The 12214-nt window shown below is 31.5% G+C and overlaps 1 protein-coding gene across 1 annotated transcript; it reads right to left on the bottom strand.

The window, feature by feature from the left end:
• Window positions 1-5059: 5059 nt before the first annotated feature.
• Window positions 5060-10126, bottom strand: LOC115880645 (CD63 antigen-like). The gene is made up of 5 exons (XM_030897927.1): window positions 9887-10126; window positions 9443-9631; window positions 9204-9374; window positions 7473-7700; window positions 5060-5422 (listed from the first exon to the last, which is right to left on the bottom strand). The coding sequence occupies exons 1-5, from the start codon at window positions 9956-9958 to the stop codon at window positions 5357-5359; spliced, it is 726 nt and encodes a 241-aa protein (XP_030753787.1). The 5' UTR covers window positions 9959-10126; the 3' UTR covers window positions 5060-5356.
• Between the last annotated feature and the right edge of the window lie 2088 nt (window positions 10127-12214).

The raw sequence follows: 12214 nt of genomic DNA, 5'->3' as shown, positions 1-12214 counted from the left end.
AAAGCCAATGATTAATGTGTGATGTAAAAACAATGACATGCTTTTTAGAGTGGTATACGTTAAGAAAAACAAAGTTAATAAAAACATGAAAATTACAATTATTTATAAATAAAGACGGTCTACTAAATTATCGACTTACCCGATCATTATAAAGACGACAAAAAACGAACAAGGCGAAGAAAAGAGTAACGACACAGAAAGGGTTTGTAAATAAAAAAGCTCCAAGACACTACGGTTGCGTGCTTCAAGCAAGATGCAGTCATAAATAATTAAAACACCGAATGTTAACAAGTGGTTTGCTAATATGGCGAAACGTCAAACAATAAAGGAGAACAATGATCGTGATCAAAACGAATGGTAATCCATTGGCACAACACAGAATAAGAATAAATGCACCGTTCGGCGTATGTACAAATAGAAAAATACGTTTCAAATACTATGAAAATAAAATTATTGGTCCGATTGCAGGTAAATCATTACATTATTTGGTCCACTAAGAAAAATCGACTGTCAGATTCCGTCTGGAGGGTGGCGGGTAACGTAGGGCGCTGCTCCGGTTATTATCGAGCGCATCCGCCAGGGCCGGATTCCACGCTGTATAACGATTTTCCAGATCGGGGAAGTTACCTAGCAACTCATTGAAAGTACGAATTATAAAATACGATCCTGCTTGGGCTGCTACAATCCTGCCTTATCCTGCTTCAAATCCAACCCAGCCACACCTACCAATTTTTACCCAAGCAACATTTGGACGTCGGGACAACGTTCTGTCACGCGACTAAACGTCGGGGTGCAACGTCGGCACAACCTCGTGCCAACCCTAGTCTGCACTAGTTTGGAGAATAATTTTTGGGTCGAAACGACGTTGGATACCGACGTTGGCTCGAAGCCTAATTTAGTACAAACTGCAACGTTGTTTAAAATCCTAATTCACAGAAATACAAAACTAATATGGCGTCTAAGTCGCGTTTTATCCTAAATTGGGATAATTATAGTAAAAATATTATTTTATGATTTAGTTAGAGACATAAGTCAGATGGCAGTCAAGGAAAACAAAACAAAGGTATTTAAGTGTGGAGGATGTTTGAAGATAATAATTATTGAAACACTTTAACCGACTCTGTAACTCGTTACCCAAGGCAAAAAAGTTAAACGCAAACAACTTTATTGATAAATGTATTGTTTCTACTTTGAAAAATACTAATGGGCCTTAAAATTAAAGAAGTTTCAAATATTTTCTTGAATTTTTTTTAGTAAAATGAGAATAATTTATTCGCAGTCGAAAAAATTGTTTCCGCGTGTTTTTTAGGGTCAAATATTTCAAGTTAATGTATTCAAAAAGCAGGAATTGCATTTTAGGAACGAAACATTTTCTTATTTAACAACATGGCGGCTTTCACTTTGTTGTTTTGGAGATTAAGATGGAGTAGTTCGAGTAGTCACATACTGGACTAATAAAGTCGCAGTTCGGCCTTAACAGGTAGTATACTAGTCGCAAGATTGCCTAATTTAGTCATCCAAGAGTCTAGCTTGTACCGCCCTCTATAATCTAAATAAACGAGGGAGTGGATAAACTATCGGTAATATATGTCGATGTATATTTAAATTTAGTTTTATATGTACCTTTTTATGTCTCATTTTAATTAAGTTTTTTTTTATAAAAACAAAAACAGCACTGAACTGTCTGACTGAACAGAATAATGAAGTGAGAATTTAAGATTTAAGGTTATGGTTCAATACACTTGCGAAAAAGGTAGTGACTCGACGTCCTACCAACGTAATTATAAGGAAATCTAAACAACGTTGGAATTAGTAAAACAGACGACGTTTGCATAACGTTGGAATAGGTCCTGAAACTGACGTCGGAAAACTCTATATTGTCCAACGTTGTAACTACGTGGTCCAAATCACCTAAAGATCACTTAAGCAAAAAGGTTACAAGACAACGTTTATTCGACGTCGCAGAAGCTTCTACTTTGCTGTAGTACTAGTCCAACGTCGGCACAACGTTATAAAAACGTTTAAATTTATTTTAATACCCAAGGTAGGGAGCTAACGATTTTTTGTAACTAATCCAACGTTGTGTTTAGTAAACATGTGGTCGCAAGTCGTGAAAATGCTACTTGGGGAGCTATAGATACTTTTATTTTGGTTGCTAACTTCCCAGTTGGCAACACATGAGAAGCGGAATCACCAAAACTGGTTTCTGCTATACCCCTGTTTGCTATAATATACCCCATATATACCCCACGAGGCTTTGGGCCTTAAGCTGAACATCAACAAAACTAAAATCATGTGCACTCCCCGGAACATCACAACAATGCAATAAAAATCGGAGAAGAACTACTGGAATATGTAGCGGAATTCAATTACACTTTGATTTCGGAAAAGGCCAATATCGACTCTGAAATTCCGCACAGGATTAGCAGCGCCTCAAGAGCATTCTGGAAATTAAAAGACAGGGTTTTCTACAACCATGACCTGAGCACAAAAACGAAACTTGCAGTGTACCGAGCAATAATAATAACCACGTTATATGGGAGCGAAACCTGGGTGCCGTACCGCCGACACATGAACGCATTAAACAAGTTGCAACAGAGACACCTTAGACATCTCTTGAAAGAATCAAATGGTTCCATCATATCTCAAACGTATCGGTTCTTGAAAAAGCTAACTGCGAGAGTATTGAGTGACAGGTAGAAACACCTTGACAGTCAGTAATACCTATGTTGCTATATTATCAAGAAATTATGTTTTTTAACTAAAAACTAAAAAAAATCCAATAAAATTTTTCAAAAAATTTCGAATTTTCAAAATTTTTTTTTTCGCGAAAAAACCCTCATAGGCATATTTCTGGGGTTGAACTATACTACCAGTTAAAATACTTGCATTTATTTCTGGGACACCCTGTTATACCTATACTGCAATAAATTTGTTTTCCATGTTATAGCATTCTAGTTTAAAATTGTATGCTACAGTAAAAATACTACCTGTTTATTACTTTCTTTATACTTACTACAGTATTTTTGTAATTGTATTTGCATCAATATAATTTTAATAATTACTGAAAAAATAAATTCAATGAGATGAATAATAAAAAAATTGGTCAAGTGCGAGTCGGACTCGCGCACCATTCATTATCTATACAACATACACTATATTATTATAAACTTTTCTTCCGATTTAGCTGAAATTTTCAATGAGCGTATAAGTAATTTAAAAAAAAATGAAGAAATACATTACTAAACATTGTATTAATCAATAATAAATATGTAAAAAGTAAAAATAAATATGTAAAAATATGGAAAAATAAAAAAAAAACGATTAAAAAAAGTCGCCTTGACTAGGATTCAAACCTGCCTTACTACGGCTCCAACGTCATTAGTGGGGTATGTTAGCTTAAAATTTTTTATGCCAAAATATTTCACATCTGGCATCCAACGCACCCTTTTGGATTTAGATAGCACATAGATAGACAAGTCTAAGAAGCTCGGGACACAAATTTTTCTGGCCCTCTAGCGGTCTTGATGACGTAATCAAAATGGCCGCCAAAATTTTTAGACACGCTTCTATATTTCCCGCTATAAGTCAGTTTTACTTTTTGATATTAACAAATATTGTTAGTGATTATAAAAGAGGAGGAAACGCGCTTTTTAACGGTATATTTCACAAAATTATTTACGTTTATAATAACAAAAATATTTGCTACTTAAAAAAAATGTTTTTTAATTTCATTTTTTCGTCAGATTTTTCTAAATAACTTGAAATTCACTATATGTAGCTAAAAATGTGTTCTATATTTTTTTACTTCGCCAAAAAATTACCTTTATAACGGTATATATATCTTCTATTTTGTCATAAACAGTTGCTAAAAATCTGCCAAAACAATGTAGCGTTGCACAGCTAGTCGTTAGGGCAGCAATGTAATTTATAGATTTCGAAATGTAATACAGCTTTGTACCTGCTAAAAAAAGTAATAACTAATTTTAAATTAATAAGTAAATAAATTATAGCTTTTTTCGGAAGACGAAACTTTGATTTCCGTTTTAAAATCGCGCACATGAAGCACACTCAAGGTATAACTGTAAAGTAGCTTTCAAACATATAGTTATATATAGTTACAGAAGTCATATCCAGAGTAGATGATTTGCATTTTACCCGTTCACTTATGATTACCGATCACTATCCGAGCACTATCCTTCACATACACAAAGTTTTGTACAGCGTATTCCCCTTTTAACACATTTACAAGATGTACATCGTAAATGTAACTGATTTCAAGTTATTTAGCAAAATGCGATGAAAAAAAAATAAAATTTCAAATATTTTTGGTTTTGTGAACCTAAACTATAAAACCAAATACACCGTTAGGAAGCATGATTTCTCCTAATTCATAATCACTATAAACATATGTTGATATCGGAAAGAAAAATTGAGTTATAACGGGAAATCTAGAAAGATTTTGGCGACCATTTTGATTACGTCATCAAGACCGCTAAATGGCCAGAAAAATTTGTGTCCCAGGCTTTTTAGACTCGTCTACCTATGTGCTATCTGAAACCAAAAGGGCGCATTGGTTGCCAGATGTGAAACTTTTTTCAGCCATCTCACCCCACTACATAGCAGCGTAAAGTCCTAACGCTTTACTACGCGGCCACCGAAGACTTGAAAGATTCTATATAAAATTCTAACTTAAAAAGATAATGTTTAGTGAAAGTACTTTTTTATTTATAAATATTTATTTAATTCTGTTTTTGGTATTTGTTCTTATAGATACATTATCTGTAAAAATTTCAACTGTCTAGCTATAACGGTTCATAAGATAGACCTTTGTGACAGACGGACGGACGGACGGACGGACAGCGAAGTCTTAGTAATAGGGTTCCCGTTTTTACTCTTTGGGTACGGAACCCTAATTAGCACAAAAATATTGTCTTGAACAAAACCGTCGATTTCACAGCACAATTATTGCATAAAGCAGTTAAATCTGATTCCAAATATGTAAAAATGTACAGTTCAACAGAGCTTGCTTTTTCGTTTAGTAAATAAGTATGGCCTATTATAATTTCTACAACGTATATTCATAAAAATAACAAAGTAAAAACGAATTCTGGACTTAAGACTAATATACACAGCAAATTTTGCAGAAGATATATTCTACAACCACCTATATAATTTTAACATAAACATTATACTGGAAATACAAATATGGTTAAATCAAAATAACTATAATTCCTTTTTTAGAATTGATTGATATAATAAGACATAATAAACTAAGGATTATTAAGATTTTTATTGCTATAACTCTATAACTTTGGTTATGTCAATATAGAAGTTAAAGTGTCCCCTGACCTCTTCAGACTGTTTCATAGTCGCTCCTTATTTGTTTCGCCAAATAGCAGGACAGAATTATTCCCACAAGCTGAAAATAATAAATATATATTGATATAAAAATGTATAACAGTTACAGAGAGATAAAATATTGAAATGACATTTAGGAAGCATAATAATAATAATAACTCCCGTATATAGCGTTTAACGCCTTGGAAGTAGCAAGGTACAGCTTGCCATGCTAGAGCTGTTCGGTATACAAGGAAGGTAATGTGGCTAGCACTACGCTTTAACCGCCTATTATTACCTCAGGATTGTGAATCCCAAGTACTCATTTAAGGCTGCGTCGACCTAGGTACCCAAACTATTTTTATTTTAATAAAAATAGTCGGCTGATGAAATGTCGGGTGTAGGATTGGAACCTACTACCTTGAGATTGGTAGACGAGAGCCTGTACCTCTATAAATAATAATAATCCCACCCTCTATTACGTCGATTAGTATATAATGTCGATTTTAAAATAGTTACTAAGTGTCAGAAAATTGCCATCGCAACGCCAGCCATCTTGATTGTCATTTTATTGAAAAATCGCTTTTTATTCAAAATCTGAGCTAGATAGGTGGTATAGGAAATCCTAATATAGTTTGAAAGAGCATTTAAATCTGCTTCGATTTAATTTAAAAAATACAGGGTGTTGCATTTGAAATAACACAATTTTATGTTAAAATAAATATCTAACATAGATCAGTAATTTTTGATACTCCAGTATAAATTTAAGAAAGCAATACAATTTTTTAATAAAATTGATTTCTCTACCTTTAAACTCAGCACAAGAATTAATTCTGTAAAGTAATCTACAGGGTGTTCTACACTCTATTCTATTGTAACATGCATATTTAAATATCTCTAAATATCTCAAAAACCAAAGATTTTAAACATATTTAACCCTCATAATACATACATTGTTTTGGGCCCAAGAATTCAAAAATAAAATAAAATACCGGGTGTTTCATAAGAAAAAATATAAGTTTGGTATGGATCATTGTTCCGAAACACCCTATATATTTCAAAATAATTTTAAATTGTGCACATTGTCTCCCCACATATATCCATAAAATATTTTGTTTCTACATCTTTCCGTTTTCGTATAATCAACCATGGCGAATCAGGGTTGGCATGATATAGTATATCAATGATATATATCGGATATATATCATTGATATATATCATGATATTTATACCTTGATATATATCATGATATTTATAAAAAAATAAAACTCAAAAATCAGAAAGAAAAAACAAAAAAGATAATATTGATTGGATCTGGGACAATTCAAATGTACCAAAAACTGTGCCAGAAACAGTATCAATTGACTCTGACGAATCTGACGATGATTTAACATTAATAAAATTAATAAATCAAATATAAATTTGTTTGTTGTTAGTTTTAGAATATCTGTTTATTTTTTTGAATTTCCGTTTACTTTTTAGAATTTCCGTTTATTTTTTAGAATTTCTGTCTATTTTTTAGAATTTCTGTTTATTTTTTAGAATTCCTGTTTATTTTTTAGAAGTTCTGTTTATTTTTTTTAGAAGTTCTGTATATTTTTTACATATTTTTGTTTTAATGTTGTAATTATGGGCAAAGCAACAATAATTAAGTTGAAATAAAAATATTTGCTTGAGCTCTTGATTTTACTTGATACTAAAAGCAATTTTACATAAAAAAATAAAAACAAAAATAAATACCAAAACTTGATATATATCGGATATATATCAGATATATATCCGATATTTGATATTTATATATTTTCCTATTTTTTATTTATATATATTTTTTCCTATTTGATTATTTATATACATATATCCGATATTTGATATTTATATAAATATCATGATATTTGCCAACCCTGTGGCGAATGAAGTGCGCAACCCTGTATTTATGATTAATTCATTTTTGTTTCCTAAAGTATTTTAAACAAAAGAAAATATGTAAAAGTCAGCAACGCTGTGCCGGTCAAACGTAATCACGTTACTAAAAGTTTATTTGGTACGATCTATACATATCCTGCCAGTGGATCAAATAAAATGATCCATCTGCTTATAAAAATGTTATCCTACACCCTGTCTAAATCACTTACCTGAACCAGAGCCAAAGAGATTCCAGCAATTTCAACAGAGGAAGTATTTGCTCTGATATAATCTCCAAAAGTTTCCAGACAACCTTCAGGATAAGCTGTCGCTATAGAGCAATTAAATATGTTCATTGCACCATGAGGAATTGGGCAACAACTTACAGGTAAAGTATGATTAACTGAATATTTGTTAGTAAACCAATCAGTGTAATTTGTAATACCACAGCACTTCATCTGTAAAAGAAACGTCTTATTTTTACAACTGAGTGTGAAAAAAAAAATAATTGAAAGTATCATAAAAACAGCCTCAAATCAAGATATATCAAGTCTGTATTTCATACGTGGCAGCATTTTATTTGAATCATACAGTATTTATATCTTTATGTATTGATTTTTATATTTATTTATACGTTAGACCATTGGTCTGAGATTTTATGCTGCGAAAGCTACTGTTTAATGAGAAGATCCGTGACAGTGACAGCTGTGTATGTCATTTTAATTCAATAAACAACGAGGTTTTTGCTATTTTCTGTTACTTTTTTAGCTAATTCTATGCATAATAGAGGAAAATTTACTAAAATAAATTTGTAAACAATCTGAAAATGTTGGGTTATGTGTTTCTGGCATTTAAAGCAACGTTGCCAATGCTAAACCTAAATTTAACGTTTTTTTCGCTCATTCTGGGATTACGAAAGACGGTCGCCAGAGGAACGGCCCCTTCCCGTAACTGCTATTTTACCAACGAGATCTAACTATTTATAACCATGAAGTGCGCGAAAGTTTTGATTGCATTGGTTTCAACTTCATGCAGAGGGGGTTAATCTTTTTTTTGTTATATTATATCAAAAAAAGATTAACCCCCTCCGCATAGAAGTTAAAACCAATGCAATCAAAACTATTTCGTGCAACTTTGTGGATATAGGTATATTTAATTATTGTCAGATCTAATAGGCAATTTTTTAAAATCCCTAATCATCCGAAAAAATACAAGATATTGCAACGTTGCAAATTTTCAAATTTCTAGATTAGATCTAGAATATATTGTCAGATCTAATAGGCAATTTTTTAAAATCCCTAATCATCCGAAAAAATACAAGATATTGCAACGTTGCAAATTTTCAAATTTCTAGATTAGATCTAGAATATATTTGTCTCTCTCATTACATAGGAGAGAGAAAGAAGGACATATGAAATGTCAAACTTCCATCTGGTCTCAATTTTCTTTGTTATTTTGTTAAGAAACGTGTTTTAAGTAAAATTTTGTACATTTTTCTATCCTCAATCAAGTGTGGCTTTTAGATAAACTTTCATATAATGAAAATATAGTCAAATTATTACTTTATAGGGCTGAAATATAGAAAAACTCACTGTTGAAATTATTTTCCGTTTTTCTGTAAAACGGTAAGAGACCGCCAGGAAAAAAGTTTAGATTCGTAATCTACGACCTCAAAATAGGATGTATAAAGATAAAACCAACTTACTAAAAGCCAGGAGCATCATGGGTGAAAGAGACCGTCATTATATCTCACTCCGGTTCTGGTATATATAAATCGGTTGAAGTGAGCAATTGGCTTTTAGTAAGTTGGTTTTATCTTAACCAATTTTGGTGAAAATCGGACGATTTCCAATTTTCCCAATAATTACCAAACTGCTAAATTGGTTTTTATTATTCAAAATTCACTTCTGTCTGCTATCATAATGATTCATAAACTCTAATCTGTCATAATAAGTACTTACCTGAGTTTGAACCAAGTCCCAAGTTTCAGTAATTTCAGTATCATTGCCATACAAACTTAAGCTTTGATTCATACTATGCTCCAAAAACTCTTCCGTTTTGTGTCTTAACACAATACCGCTAATACCAACTAAGGCTTCGAGTATAAAAATAATAACCAATAATGTGGAAAACTATAATAAAGTAATCAGTTATAAATACAAAACTTACAAAAATTTATAATTTTATAATCCATACTTACAGTTGTAGTTAAGCAAGCATTTTCTTTTAGGGCTCCACAGCATCCAAAGAATGCAATAATGAAAATAATAGCCCCAATAACAATGAGTAAATCGGAGACATAAAAATATTTATCGTTAAGTAAATCATCGAATTCGTTGTAGTAGGCCTTCGCACTAACTCCCACTGATATAATTACTACACCAGTAAGCTAAAAATAATACAAATAAATTACCACTTAAGCCCTATAGTGCATCAAACATGTAACATTGCACAATTCAAGTTATAGGTATACTCTATTTTACATTAAACTTCTAAAAATTTGTAAAAAAAATTCTCAAAACAATCCCTATCAGCTGGTAAAACCTAATAGGCCCTCCCTGGCTAGGCCTCCCCCTATCAGCTGGGAAAACCGAATAGTACGTAATTACATGAAATTGATATTACAACAGAACAAAGAACTTACCACAAAGAAAAAATTAAAAACTATTAATATATATCTGGAATAATCTCTCATCAATTTTCTGCAGTCGATCATTTTGATGTAGTTTTAATACCATAAAACACAGAAACTTTTAAAAATGCTACTTTTAGCCCAAAAATACTGATTAAAAAATCCCTTATCTCTGATGAATCACGTCGTTTGTCAATTTGTAAATTGTCAACGAGACGTGCAAGATGTCGGTACAATCGTCCAGCTGATTGTTGGTTTCTAAAATGTACAGAAACGGAGTTCTCTACCGGATTGGTTGGCTATATCACATGATCTTTGTTTTGTTTTGTTGCCAGAACGCGTCAAGGTTCTAATGTCAAGGTTGCCGGTTGTAGGAAAAGTTTTCCAAATAGAGGAAATAGAGGGTGAAAAAAAAAGATTGTTTAGTATAAATACCGTATGATAAAAAAACGGCGTCATTTTATATGTAAATTTATATGGGAAATATCATCCAAAGAAACTTTTGTGGTATTATTTAACCTCATATTCTCAGATGCTATTTTGTATAATGAGAGGTGTGATATGTAATTTAGCATTTATTACAATTCATACATTTAGGTTCATAAATAATAAATAATACCCTGACTTAATAATTTGTACCAGTATAAACTAGGGATATCTTCTGGGGAACTGAGGAAAATGATTAAGAGGGGGGGGGGGGGTAATCACTGCGACCTTAAAGATCTATTGTGCCCATCTTCTGGGTATGTCTTGTTCAATTAGTGTTCATTTGAAACTAGCAAAATTTATCTGACAACGTTGCTATGTGGTGCATTTACAAGCGATTATTTGCAAAGTGTTTGCAAACAACTGTGATAAACAGAGAACAGAGGAGGCCTTGAACTTCAAACATAGTTATTTTTACATGTAATTTTTGCTTTTCATTAAACATTTTATTTATTAAATTTTATTATTTTACTGACAAATTCATTTTTAGAAACTGAACGGTAGTCTGTGAGCGGTAGTTTTGAGTAACTTACATAGTAAAGACCTTCTTATCTTAAAATAAATCAAACTATGTATTGTATTCTCATTTAAAGATTGTATTTATATTATTTGGGAGTTGTAATATTAAATAAAAACAGCCCTTAAAAAAGTATAGATACATATATTACTACTTTTGAATATAAAGAGAAATAACAAAATTACCAATACTAATAAACTAATACCGTATGATCGAAAAAAAACGGCGTCCAGTTGGCTTGGAAATGACGATCGATGACATTCCCCATATAATTTTACATATAAAATGACAGCGATGTTCACTTCATAGCCATGGCTGACGCCGTTTTTTTCGATCATACGGTATTATATGCACAATATCCTGATTATTAATACTATTTACAACATTTACATCATCTTTATTTCAATTGAAAGTGGCTTCAGGCCAAAATAAATAAGAAATACAGATTTCTTATTTGACACACGTACTTCTTAGTTTCTACAGGGTTGTTTACGCTAGTCGACACGGAGTATTGTAGCCAAATCATTATATTTTTAGCAATTGTGAGTGATAAGATCGTTGGAGAATTACTAAAGATTCAATATAAAATTATTTGCCAAAGGTTAGAACTTTTTCATTAATGGCCATAAGCGGGAGTAAAAGACCAACCGCCCGAACAAACACTAGAGGCGCCACCGGTCATAAAATGGTGTATAAATTGCGAAAATTTAATCATCTAATTTTGACACAAGGGGTCGCGCTTAACTTTTTTAATTTTTATTTTAATCTTAATTCAATATTCATTGTTTTCAAACTATATTATTAGACTTTGTTGTATTTTGTGAATGCATAAATGTTTTCTTAGTACAAAGTTGCCTTATATTAATTTAAATTATATTACATACATATTTTAAAATTTAAATATTATGACATATATGTCAGTTGCCGTCTAAAATGTCATCTATGAATGTCATCTTGAAAACAAAAAGTTAGTTATTGTCAGAAATAGTTCAAATCATGTTAAAATATTAAAATTTACAAGTTATAATTAGTTATAATAAGTTATAATATTTTATATTATTTCAAAAACAAAAACATAATGGTACCGCGTAATGTTGATATGCAGGTCCAAAACAAAAAGTGCCGTTATATTTTTCAGTTTTCGTTGTCAGCGGCGGAAGTTTCAGTGATTTTAGTGTTGTCGGATATTTTTATTTGTGAAATAGAAATATTGCGTTTGGATTGCAAAACTAAAAGTGGAAGTTTTATTGCAATGTAAGTAAGCGTTTGTCCATTTTATATTTTACTTTTTCCATACGTACGACAAATATACATATATTGAAATTTTGTTATTAGTT

This window comes from Sitophilus oryzae, unplaced genomic scaffold (genome assembly GCF_002938485.1).
Source record: "Sitophilus oryzae breed Bouriz unplaced genomic scaffold, Soryzae_2.0 scaffold_1081_pilon_pilon, whole genome shotgun sequence".
Taxonomy (NCBI): Eukaryota; Metazoa; Arthropoda; class Insecta; order Coleoptera; family Curculionidae; genus Sitophilus; species Sitophilus oryzae.
The sequence above is the reverse complement of the archived record's forward strand: the minus strand, read 5'-3'. Positions and strand labels throughout refer to the sequence as shown.